The sequence below is a fragment of the Populus trichocarpa genome, chromosome 11, assembly GCF_000002775.5.
Source record: "Populus trichocarpa isolate Nisqually-1 chromosome 11, P.trichocarpa_v4.1, whole genome shotgun sequence".
Taxonomy (NCBI): domain Eukaryota; kingdom Viridiplantae; phylum Streptophyta; class Magnoliopsida; order Malpighiales; family Salicaceae; genus Populus; species Populus trichocarpa.
This window is the reverse complement of record NC_037295.2, coordinates 18,311,922-18,324,886: the sequence shown is the minus strand read 5'-3', so window position 1 is coordinate 18,324,886 and position 12,965 is coordinate 18,311,922. Positions and strand designations below refer to the sequence as shown.

The window sequence follows — 12,965 nt, the reverse complement described above, 5'->3', positions numbered from 1 at the left end:
ATACGCCAACCGTCCACCTTAATTTCTCTGCTGATGACGAATATTTCTTTCAATAATCAATTAATCTAATCAAGATGTGGGGTATGATTACAAGAAATTAATTAAAATTAAAATGGGGCATTGACTGCCTAAAAGTCTTGTTTTAATTGTCTTGCCTGCCATGACAAAAAAAAATATACATATTGCTCTAATATAGATATGGCACGCTGGAGACACTTGCATAAGCATCTTACACCACCCTACGTAGGCCGTCCACCGGCAAGTTCACCGGTTACATGGATCTTGGCCATCGATTTCGTCCACATTGACGGCTTTGATCCATTGACGTTGCCACCTGGCACCTGTTCTTTCTCCTTAATTTAATTAACCATTGTTTTTTAGATTTTAGCTTAAATTCATAGCTAGCTTAGTTTAGTTTATGAATGAGTTGATAGAACGAATTCGTATAATAATTTTTATTAACTAATATATTCTCGTATGTTTTAAAGATTAAATTCATATTAAATCAGAATTTAAACAATAATCTAAATTTTAAATCGAGTTATAATCTATCTAACCAGCTATTTAAATTTTAAGTCGAACTGTATTTTATAACCATGGAAGAAATAACTAGTACTATTTGTTGTGACATTAATATAACAATGCCATCAACTAAGGAAGCTTCTTCATAAAGCAATGCAATCCAAGCCAGCCATCTAACTAGCAATCTAAATCTTAAGTCGAGCCGTGATTTATCTAATTAACGATATAAATTTTAAATCGAGCTGTATTTTATAACCATGAAAGAAACAACTAGTACTAGTTGTTGTAACATTAATATCACAATACCATCAACTAAGGAGCCAGCCATTTTTTTCTTTTTGTTTTGATGAAGATCACAATCTTGAGAACATGAGACTATAATATATATATAGGAATCCATGCTATATATGCACATTGGAAACAGGCAGACCATCATCTTAATTAATTTATAATGAGGTTAATATTTAAATAAAGGTTATGGATAATTAAGCCCTTGGATTGTGTGGCATGTGACCCTTACCCATGTGGTATAATTTACTCTACTCTCAATCTTTAGGGCATTAAATGGGGGATCTATCTCTCTCTTAGAGATCGATCCTAAGGCCCTTTAAGTGCAGATCAAGCTCAGAAAACCATAGTCATGCATTCACATCTCTTTTTATGTTCTTCACCCACTTTATCTCGCTTGGGAAATAGCAAGAGCTTCTAATTAAGGCCCTTGGGATTATAAATAAAAAACAATTAGGCTAGAAATCAGGGCACAGTATGGCATAAGATGTAGCAAAGCTAGCTGTTTGATGCAAATGGTGCCATGGATTCTCTGTTTTGTCTAGCAAATTGTCTGGAACTACTTCTTCAGATTAAGTTCCTTTTGATATATTGATGAGAGAGATGGAACGTCAAATAAAAAATTCAAAATTTTAGAAAATATCGATTTCATCTGCATTCCCTGTTTATAAACTCTTAGACTCGCGAATTTATATTATCTTATTTTCACATAATTTATACGTTCTTGACATAAACAAAATAACAAAATATAATGAGATTTTTTATAAATCAAAACCCTTAAATATTAAAAACACCATAATTATAAAAAGATTTTTTCATATATTTATTTTTATTCATTCATGTTTCACTTGTCAAAAATACATTACAACCTTCTATATAAAAAAAACTAGAAAATTTTAATAATATCAAACAAGAAAAACTATTCCCAATAAATAGAGGGAAAAAAAAGCATAATATTACAAGATGAAAAAATAAAAACATAAGATTAACTAATAAAATACCTATTTTCCCAAAAAAAAAAAAACATGTAATCAATATTTCAGGATCAAAGATGTACTATATGTATATTGACAATCAAAAATCAATGATTGAAAGAAAAAAACTCTATTTGAGAGTGCTTCTTCCTCTACCTATGAATTGGGCCAAACCAACATTGGGCTAATGCACCGAAGGCAACTCATCCCATGGCAATATTTATCAGTCCAAGAGTGAGAATTTCAACCACGAGGCTGTATGTTTCTGCTTTTATATTTATGCGCTGTTGAAATCACGTTCCTAAAAAAATCAAATTTTTTTATATAGTTTTGAATTATTTTAATATTAAAAATAATTTTTAGAACCGGTTTGGATTGTTTTATTAATGCTACTTTAGTTCCTGTCTTGACACCCGACAAAACCTCGAAGATACCTAGGAAGAAAAAAAGAAAACCCTTACCTATGACAAAAACTAGTCTACGAGGCTTGAACATACCAAGATTCAATGCTAAGAATTTTCTTTCTTTCTTCACTAAACGGAATTGATGCCAAAATGAGTAAATATTGTAGTTCGTAATCACATCAACTGATAGTAAGAATTTGCTTCTGTTATTCTACAGTAGAAGTGGATTCGATAGTCAACACAGGCTGAGGCCATGAACTATACCTTGAAGGAAAGAATTTGAGAATAAGAAGCTGATAAGACTACAAGTTACTTTGCCCTAATCTTTCTTTTATCTAGTTGACTATACAAGAAATCATTTCTTCTACTTGGCGCATCAACGCTAGATACAACATACATATATTGCATTAACATTTTCTTCTTCCTGATTTGCATTACAAGAAATGAAAACCCTCCAAATCAATTGCAGCAACTATAAAAAATCACGGCTCATGTGTGTACTCTTCTACTATCTTCTTATAGGCTTGTGGTTGTGATGGTGTTGTGAAGTTCGAGTGGACCGCGGAGATAATTCAGGGCTTTCCGATACCTCGACTTGGGTGGGTAAGAGGTTTAGAAAGCTTCCTTGAGCATGCTGGTCAGAAGAATCAGGTATTTCTGCAGAAGGCATGGTAAAGTGGGAGTTAGAGAAAGTAGATCGAACCCAAAGGAGGTTGAGATTCAGGGGGTAGACTGTGGTTTGTACCAAATAATGACTTGATAGTTGGTCTCTTTGGTGCAGTACTCTTTTTCCTCAACTCTGCATTCGAGAACACAAATGAAGACTGTTAGTCCTAATAAAGATTTTCTAAACATGGAATCAAGCTATCCTAATCCTCAGGGTGATACACAGACCGACGGATGGCATATCATGATCATTATTGACAATCTCGTAATTCTTGTAAGTGTAACCAACAAAGTTCACATCCTTTGATGGAAGCATCTGCAAATAAAAAACAAAAGTTAATGAGTTCATTTATCCAATGTTCCATAGAATATAGAAAACAATATCAGGGTACGAAGAAACGTTATCACGGGTAAAAGAGGCATGACAGAAACAAACTCGTTAGATGCAATCAGGATGAACAACTACAATACTCCACCATAGCATAAAATGAAATGTCGATCTCGGAGTCAAACAGTGAGCATTCCTGATATATTTTTGTTCAGCATAGGACAATGCAAGTTGCAGAAAGTGTTCTACCAAGTACTTGGAAAGTATGAGTACGGAAAATTCCAAATTGAGAAATATGCTTCCAATCTTGCAATAATCCTACCATTCAGGAAAAGCTATTGCGGTTTTGATTTTAGTGTCATTGAAATAGCAAGTGCATAGTACAGAATGGGTGTGAATCACATGGCACTACATTTTCAGTATCAAACTGAACTTGCACTGCACTCTGAATTCAGAGTCTAGCAAAAATAAATTTTACTGAAAGGAACACGAATCCATGTTATGATTTATGAAAAGTTTAAGCTTACCTTTCTCCACGGACCAGATTTTGATGAAGATTGCAGAGAAGTCCCCAGCTGTATACATGGATTTATCAAACATGTCAATTGTCACTGAGAGTAAAAGCAGCAGCAAAAACAAAACAACAATAAACAAATTCCAGCAAGATTCAAATGCATAGCGAACACCAATCACCATTCCCTTAAGAAAACAGCAAAGATGCCTCTCAACAAAGGAACCAAGTCACAGATTTACAGCCATTCCTTACCTCTTCAAACTTTTCAAAATTCTGCGTATCTAACTCATCTTTGACCTCTGGTTTAAAAGCAGCTTCTACCTGATATAATCTGTCCCATTCGGTGCCTTTAAACCATGTGTGTAACTGAGGTGTAAACAAGTCAAACGCATGTTTTAGAAACAAATATGTCATCCCTGGATTCAGGAGTTCAACTAAAGGGGAAACGATGGTTTAAGTATGCTAACTTTTATTTCATGAGCTCCTTTGGTCCCAAGCCTCTGTTCTACATTGCATAGAAGTTTTCGGATAAGGTCTTTAGCCTCAACAGACAGCTTAGCTTCTTCAGGGAATTTTAAGTGATTTCTCCAATTGACAATCTGCATGGACCAATTGACCATTGTTTGATAAAATTTATTCAATCAAATACAGCAGCAAACCATCACATGATATTAAAAAATATACATTTAATTTCAATTCAGAGGAAAAAGACATGTAATCCTATCAATAAGATGACAGTACAAGATAAATTAATCAACAGCAGAACAAGCTTGTACGTATTCAAAGTAAATCAAGATCCAAAACTAATTCATATGGGGAGTCAGACCTAACACAGAAGTAGCCCCTTAATGGAGTTATAATAAAAGCTTTTTACCAAAACAGACTTCTTTTATTTTCCATGTTTCAGATCTTTTTTCTAAGATTAAAGAAATTCTTAAATAAGCATGATTCAACATATTATCTTTCACAGTAGAAGGATCATTCTACGGTACTGGATTTGATATTAAGTTATTCAAAAGTTTTCTTATGTCTTCTTATTTCAAAAGTTCTCTTGGTTCTTGAGTTAGATGTGGTGTCTCTCAAAAGCACATTCCTTGCAAAAATCATCCTGCGGGACACTAAATACGACCAGGTTGCTTTCACTTTTATCTTATAACCACTGTCAGTGATCCAAATGATGTTAGGTTGCTTTCACTTTTATCTTATAACCACTGTCAGTGATCCAAATGGTGTTCTAGTGACATCAGAATATCAGGATCCACATCTGCTAGTCCAGATACTAGACAGACATTAGAGCAATAACTAAAATCCTTCCTGTCATGTACAGAATTTATCCCCTTTTCTCATGTAAACTCCTGCAATATGTTTACTTCCTTAAAATGCTTTTTACGTGGGGAAATAAATGTTCTTGCTGTCCTTCTGGATGAAAAGGGTTGAGATAAGGAGCGTGACATGTGCTGCCATCCATAAGTAGTGGCATGCAGAATAAACTAAATGATTGCTGTACTTTTAGATTTTCAGTATCTTGTTACTAAGCAGAGAAAATTTTCTTGAAGTCACATTTTCATGTCATTTTTATTCAGACCCTTAGAAAAATTAATAAAAAAATCTACCTACATAAACATGCATACATGTGTACAAACACATGCATGGGCACATACACACATGCTTGATACATAGGTATGTCTCTAATAGATGAAAAAAGTTTTCTTACCTTTCTACATGTTGACATAGGTTCTTCAGAATAGAAAGGTGGATATCCCACAAGCATTTCATACATAATTGCCCCAAGAGACCACCTAATAGACATATTAATTAACAAAAGGACAAAAAAAATAGAATGTATCAAGCATGCCATTGGTAAGGAAACTAACCAATCACACTCCATTCCATAGCCTTTCTTCAATAATACTTCTGGGGCAATGTAGTCTGGAGTGCCAACCGTTGAATATGCCTGAAAAGCAAAATATGAAAATTAATACATGAAAGAACTGAACATATGAGAAAAACTTGAAAGCAGAACTGCGAGAAATGACATGAAAATATCAAAATTTAAATGGGTCTTTGCAGCTTCCAAACTAAAGTATATAGCAAAATAATATAAGCATCAGTATAACTCATTTCTTTCAGTTAACAGCTTACAAATGTTTAGAAGAAACAAGTTTCAATTTTAAAAACCATATAAATTAACTGTAGCAAAATAATTCCAAAATGAAAGAGACAGCAAGCAGAAATGCATAATGGCATCCATCAATTGGTGCTGTTTATTGTTTTATCAAGGCAAATCTCGGTATTAAATTATCCTGAAAACATAGTTTCTACCAATTGCAGAGAAGCTGCATGCAATCGTAAATATAGCTGAGAGATCATACCAATGTTCGCCTATTCTTCTGCCAGTGAACAAGCTGTTCCTGCTGTGTCCGCCTTGGCGTAGGAGGTTTATTGCCCTCTGCTGAAGGTTTCAAGTTCCTTCCACCTGCATAATCATCCTCCCTAAAATTTGGAAAGCTACTGCTGTCTAAGGGCTTACACAGCCCAAAATCTGAAAGCTTCATATGGCCATTTTTGTCGAGCAACAAATTATCAGGTTTAATATCCCTGTCATAGAGAGGTAAGAATAGATTCTTCACATACATGATTGCAAGTGTATAGATGAAAATTTTAAAGCAATATGAAAATAAAAGGTGCACAAAATTACAAGTCGTGAAAAAAAAAGAGATTTTTGCAACTAAAAGACAGCTACTAATACACCACCAACAGCAATACATATTCCATAGAAAAAGGCCAAAAACAAACTTGGTCAGGAATACCACCCACTAGATATGTTCCCTATAACAACTACAAAGTCAGCATATCATCGATATAGCTTAAGAAAAATGGATATGAAACAAATATGTTCACCAGGGCACCAAAACAGTAAGGATTTGATATATACATTTTCAACTGTTCAATGTCTACATCAATCTTTATCAATGGTAAATGTTCTTACAGGTATGCCTCATGACAACTTGATGGTGCAAGCATTCCCAGTTCAAGCATTAATAAAACATGTCTCATAAGGCTTCCTATATTTGTTCTTATGATAGCACTCACCTTTTTGAACCACCAAATAGGCAATCTTAATCATTAATCTGAAGCATGTTAAGGAACATGCAGGATGTATTAATTTTGAAAGCCACTTTCTTTTTTAGAAAATGTGAATATATGAGTTCCCACTTCCCAGTATTAAATATATGAGGAGCATTTGTATTCGATGCAGATAAACATAGTATCAGTTCCACATAGATATAAACTATGTCTACCCAATAACAGAGACAGAACTAATGAAACAAAAGGCATCAAAAGATTAATAGGAAACCTGTGGATGTAGTTGTGCTTGTGAATAGACTCAATTGCAAGAACTGTCTGCCCAACATAAAACCTGGCCTCGTCCTCAGTTAAGGTATCCTTGCGCATCAGCAATGTCATCATGTCACCTCCAGGGAGATATTCCATGATAAGATACAAATATTCATCATCTTGAAAGGAACAGTAGAGCTTGACGATACAAGTACTGTCAACCTCGGCAAGGAGATTCCTTTCGGCTTTAACATGTTCCACCTGCATGAGAAAGGAGAGAAAGTGCAAATAGGGATGAATCTTCCTCATAGGACCAACTAGATGAGATATCTGGCGTTTAGTAGTGAAGTTTCCATGACAATCCCATTGATAAAAAAAAAATTGAACAGGGTATAGTTTTGCTTTTCTTTTCAAAAGACACCTATTTCTTCATCAAGCCTGCAGTTCATTTATTTATAGCATTTCCTATAAATGAATAGACCACGATAACTTTACAAGCAAGTAGTGAAGACCGCAATGAACATCAATCTAAAGCATTTTTTGAAAAACTGTGGAGCATGTTTGGCCAATAATGCAACTAGTAGGGGAGAATAACAAAATTCAGCACCACCAAAATGAAAATAAAGTAGATTGGACAAATAAATTGTCAAAATACATTGATCTGAATGAAGCACCACAGCGACAAACCTGTCCTCTACGAAGCATCTCGGATTTCTTGAGCTTTTTCATTGCATACACATTGCCAGTAGTTTTTTCTCTGCAAAGTCTCACCTACAGTGACCACATATGCACCATTAGTGAAATTAACAACTCCTGGATGAAAATTGCACATGTAATCACAATAATATAACCATATGGAGTTCATTGGCAAGAGGTAATGACAAAAGAACAGGAAGGACAGAATTTAAAAAACTTCAAAACAATAACAATATGAAAATTTCCTCAAAACAACTTTCGATCGACTGAAAGAGAAATGAAAAGTTATCTTGTCAGCCCCAAGAAGATAATATAAATCAGCTCATCAACACGACTAGTGAATGAAGACAGAACTTCTAAGTTTTTTCGCATAAAATTTATTTTTCTACACTCAAGACTTCTGAACAGCCAAAAATCATACAGCTATATAAAAGAAATCATTGCATTCATAATTTAAGAAAGCACTGGATAAGATAAATACCAAACTGTTTCTAATGCAACAAAGAAAAAATAACTTAAGAAAAAAATTTGAAAGGAGAAACACCTCCCCAAATGCACCCCTGCCAATGATGGTCAAAAGTTCAAAATCATCAACCCCCATCTTATGTCTTTGACGACGCATATACTCAGTTTCCTTCTCCTCAAACTTCTTCAGTATATTCATCTGTTCTTCCCGAGAAACATCCGCATCTGCAAGCTTCCTCTCCAACATCCATCTCCTACATTGACCAACACACACCATTTTAACTACAAAAAAAACTCTAACAAATCCAATTCCCAAACCATATATACCATCCAATTCGACTAACCTAACACATTCAATCTATATTCTCAAAATTCATTTAATTTCCCCGTGCATTCGATTTGCCTAAGTACCGGTACCCATGTCAGATTATCCGGTCAGTATCCAACACAACTACTCTAACCTAAAAAGAAACACCAAAATAACACAACAACATAACATTCTACATTATTCTAAAAGCACCAACAAACCCACATAAAAAAAAATGTTCCAAAACACAATAAATCAAACTAAATACCAGAAAGCACGAAACTTTAAACCCCAAAAATTCAAAATTACCTCTCTTTCCTGTCCTGTAAATTCTTCATCTGAGCTTTATAATGATTCTCAATATACTGTTTAGCTGCATCCACTTTCTGCTTTGTAGCATGTGAAGGTGCATCATTAATTGGTGGCTTACCACCACTATTAACAACACCAACACCACCATTATTATTCTTCTTTACACTCTCTGCTGCAGCTTCTTTCTTTTTTGAATTACTACTCCCTTGCTTAAATATCTTAAACCAACTCCTTGATGACTCCATTCTTTCTCAAATCACAGAATTTCAATCAAAATCACAACATAAACAAAAACCCTTTTTTTGTAATCACAAAAAGATACAATCTTTATCACAAAATAATCACTTTCCAAACACACAAAGATACAAACTTCACTTCACTTTTGTGTATAAAACACAAAACCCTAAAGAATTTTAGCCCAAAAAAAGGAAATTCAAATGGAAAGGATACAAATACAGCTAATTGAAAACTGTTTAGACTATGGTGCTGCTTGGGTTTTGAAAACTTTCCTTATAGATCATAAATCTCTTAATCCTATATGGTCTAAATTAGCATATAAACCACAATAAAAATTATGAAAAAAAATATTTTTGGAAATCAATCTAAAGGAATATAAAAATTTGTTAATATTGAAATTAGAATTAAAAATCATAAGAAGAACTTACCTGATTAAAATTATTCACAAGTGAGAATCAAGCTAGGAATTGAAGTAGTGGTGCATTTCTTTTCTTTTTTTTTCCCTTTTCCTACTACAAAATTGAAGAACCAAAAATGGGAAGAAAATAAAACATAGAATATATATTATAAACTTTTGAATATTATTATACACTTTATAGTTTTTTATCTATTTCATGATTGAGATTGTCAAATTACCAAATTATCCACATGGGTTGACCTCTTTTTCAAAGGTAGAGGACTAGAAGATGTGGTCATATGACAATACGAGGGTTAAAGAGCACTTATTTTATCCATCATAAATTATTGGGATTTTGGCAAAGTAAGGACTAAACTATCAATTTGATCAATTGTATCCTTGAACTATTATTTTTTAAACAATTAAGTCCTTTTGTTAAATTGAATAGTTAAACCTAATCGTCAAATTTCGAACGTCAATACATATTTTTGCAAAACCTGAATATACGATGTCAAGTGATGACCGTTAGTCTTAACGATTCTGACAGAAGGACTTGATTGGTCAAAACATAATAGTTTGAGGATACAATCAAATTGATTGTCCAGGTCTTCTTTTGCCACAAATACAATAGTTTTAGGGGTAAAATACGCCCTATAACCATTACATGAGGGGCAAACCTGTCAAGGAAATTTATTTCGGATGATTAAACATCGTGCAGGTTACGGTGATTTCGAGAGAGAAGGTGCCGTGGAGTTAAGGGAAGACCCGGTAACCAGCCGGTAATTTAAGGGCAGATAAAGAGAATGAATGACTGACACGTGGGAGTATATGATAGCAAATTTCTGCCGGCTTTAAGTGGAAGACGACGTGGAGGCACGTTGAAAAGGCGATTGACACGTGCGACGAGAATAGAAGGCGCGCAGGTTAGGATTTAACGCGTTTTGGAGGAGGAGGGAATCTTGGCCGTACACGTGTTGAGAGAATTATAGGTGACTTGGGGTTAGAAACCGTGTGGGGTCGTGAAATCACTGGTTCCCATTGGGTCATTAATATCTATGATTAATTAGGGGCTAATTACAAATATTTATGAAGCAACAAGCCACTAAATTGCTATAAATATGGATTTTGGTGAGTTGATTAGGGTTTAATAGAAGAAAATGGACTATTTTTAAATAAATAAAAAACATTACATGATTAATAAGTATTGAAAAAAATTGTGAATGTATTTTATTTTTCATGAAGAATAATAAAGATTCTACAAAATTATTTTTTATAAACGCACGATTAGGGGAAAAAAAAAAAAGAAGAGAAAAAAAAAAAGGTGAATTTTTAATTGAATATAATGTAAGTTTGAGTCATGTTTCTTACGTGCACATCACGCCAGTGACGTCCCTAGAATTATTTATTAGGGGGCAAATCAAAATATAACAAGATATAATTTTTTTTAACCTAGAATATATAAGTTATAAAAACAAAAATATTGCATCATTTAGTTTTATTAGATGGTTAACTCATGTTATGCTATAGATTAAGTTAAATTTTTTTAAAAGATAAAAAAATATTTAAATATTTATTTTTCATAAAAAAATATATAAATTGTGTGAGGGTGTACTCAATATAACTCGGTTGACTTTACTGATCTAAAAACAACTCATACAACTTGTGAAAATAAATTTTGACTAAATAAAATTTTAAGATGATATCTTTTCTTGATATTAAAATAAAAACATATTGGATTGACTTTGGATAACCTGGGTTAACGTATCAAATTCACGACCCTGATTATAAGACTATGATAACCCTATAAAAAGCAAATCAAAATAAATTATTAAGTTTAATTCTCAATTAACCCAATATTGAAGGATGAAATTGAAAAAAAAATCAATTAAAAAATGACTTAAAAAACTTACTTATGTTAACATGTCAAATTTGCAACCCGGGTCGTAAGACCGAGATAACCCTATAAAAGCAAATTGAAACAAATTACAAATTTCAATCCCTAATCAGCCCAATATTGAAGGATGAGATTAAAAAAAGAAACCAATTAAAAAAATAACATAAAAACAACCTGGATCACTAGGCTGAGATAACTTTATATAAAAAAATATAAAAAAAATGACTTGATTTAACTCAAGTTAACCTGTCAAATCCGCGACTTTGGTCTTAAAATTGAGATAACTCAATAGAGAGAAAGTCAAAAGTTTGATTCTTAATCGTCCCTGTCGGATCTAATGTTGAACGATGAAAATTGTAAAAATCTTAATTAAAAAAATGACATAAAAAATTAGTCAAGTTAACCCGAGTTAACCGTTAAGCACTATTACCACGTTAAGCACTATTACCAAGTCATGAGACCATGATAACCTAATGAAAAACAAACCAAAATAAATCATGAAACCTAATTCCTAATATTAATTGATAAAATTGAGAGGGTCAATTAAAAAAAGAGAAAAAAAATTATTCAACTAGATTAAAAATAGATTATGAAGCTCAATTCTCAACCGACCCAAAGTTAAATGATAATGAGACAAATATAACCTCTTAAAAGGAAAATAAAAAAAAAAACGACTTGATTTAACTAGAGTTAAAATGCTAAAACTCGTGACCTTAATCTTAAAATCAAGATATTCTCATAAAAAGCAACTCAAAATATATTATGAAACTCAATTCTCAACCGATCCAATGTTAAATGATAAAATTGAAAAAAATCAATTAAATAAAAGATATAAAAAACAACCTGAGTTAACTCAAGGTAATCCGTTAAGCATTATTTTCGTGTCATAAGATCCGGATAATCTAATGAAAAGCAAACAAAACAAATCATGAAGTTTAATTCTCAATTAAATCAATATTAAAAGATGAAATTGAAAGAAAAAAACTAATTAAGAAGAAGAAAAAAATCTGAGTCATCTGGGTTGACCCGCCAAACCAGGTTAACCCATCAAACCTGGAATTTGTATCATGAGAGTGTGATAACTAGATAGAAAAAAATTAATATTAAACAAAAAGAAAGATTAATTGAAAAGAAAAAAAACAAAGCAAAGCACTATTATGATGAATAGTACTTTATGAGGAGGGGTATAATAAAATCCCCTCATAAGATCAGGTTAATCTAATGAAAAGTAAACAAAATAAATCATGAAATTTAATTCTCAATCAAATCAATATTAAATGATGAAATTAAAAGAAAAAAAAACTAATTAAGAAAAAGAAAAAAAATCTTAGTCAATTGGATTAACTCGCTAAACCAGGTTAACCTGTCAAACCCGAGATCCGTATCATGAGAATGTCATAACTAAATAGAAAAAAATTAATATTAAATAACTAAATTAAATAAAAAAATATTAATTGAAGATAAAAAAAAAACAAAAAAAAAAACAAAGTAATAAAAAAACAAAAAAAAAAACCTATAACTAAAAGGCATTTGCCTTTTACTGTGGTTTCGCATAGTGAAAGGTTAATTCCTTTTAGTATAGAGTATAATTTGAAGAACTTGGTTTCGCTACAAGTATATAA

The 12,965-nt window shown here is 32.6% G+C and overlaps 1 protein-coding gene across 3 annotated transcripts; it reads right to left on the bottom strand.

Annotated features, from left to right (window-relative positions):
- Window positions 1-2,372: 2,372 nt before the first annotated feature.
- LOC7485156 (uncharacterized) lies at window positions 2,373-9,638 on the bottom strand. 3 transcript variants are annotated; one of them, XM_024581282.2, is made up of 14 exons: window positions 9,481-9,638; window positions 8,813-9,061; window positions 8,276-8,450; window positions 7,723-7,806; window positions 7,055-7,296; window positions 6,069-6,294; window positions 5,571-5,650; window positions 5,411-5,495; window positions 4,164-4,295; window positions 3,949-4,062; window positions 3,710-3,757; window positions 3,083-3,170; window positions 2,934-2,987; window positions 2,373-2,845 (listed from the first exon to the last, which is right to left on the bottom strand). In XM_024581282.2, exons 2-14 carry the CDS (start codon window positions 9,058-9,060, stop codon window positions 2,697-2,699), a joined length of 1,725 nt encoding a protein of 574 aa, XP_024437050.1. In that variant the 5' UTR covers window position 9,061; window positions 9,481-9,638; the 3' UTR covers window positions 2,373-2,696. The 3 variants fall into 3 exon arrangements, with proteins under 3 accessions (XP_024437050.1, XP_024437051.1, XP_024437052.1); XM_024581283.2 differs by having other exon boundaries at window positions 8,813-9,065; window positions 9,481-9,603; XM_024581284.2 differs by lacking the exon at window positions 7,723-7,806.
- Window positions 9,639-12,965: the final 3,327 nt, after the last annotated feature.

Excerpts from the sequence above, each read along its gene's own strand:
- LOC7485156 (XM_024581282.2), bottom strand. The coding sequence starts at position 9,060 with ATGGAGTCATCAAGGAGTTGGTTTAAGATATTTAAGCAAGGGAGTAGT. Across the intron at positions 6,295-7,054 it reads AAGCACAACTACATCCACAG|GGATATTAAACCTGATAATT; the intron begins GTTTCCTATTAA and ends TCTCTATGACAG. Across the intron at positions 4,063-4,163 it reads AAGGAGCTCATGAAATAAAA|TTACACACATGGTTTAAAGG; the intron begins GTTAGCATACTT and ends TTTACACCTCAG.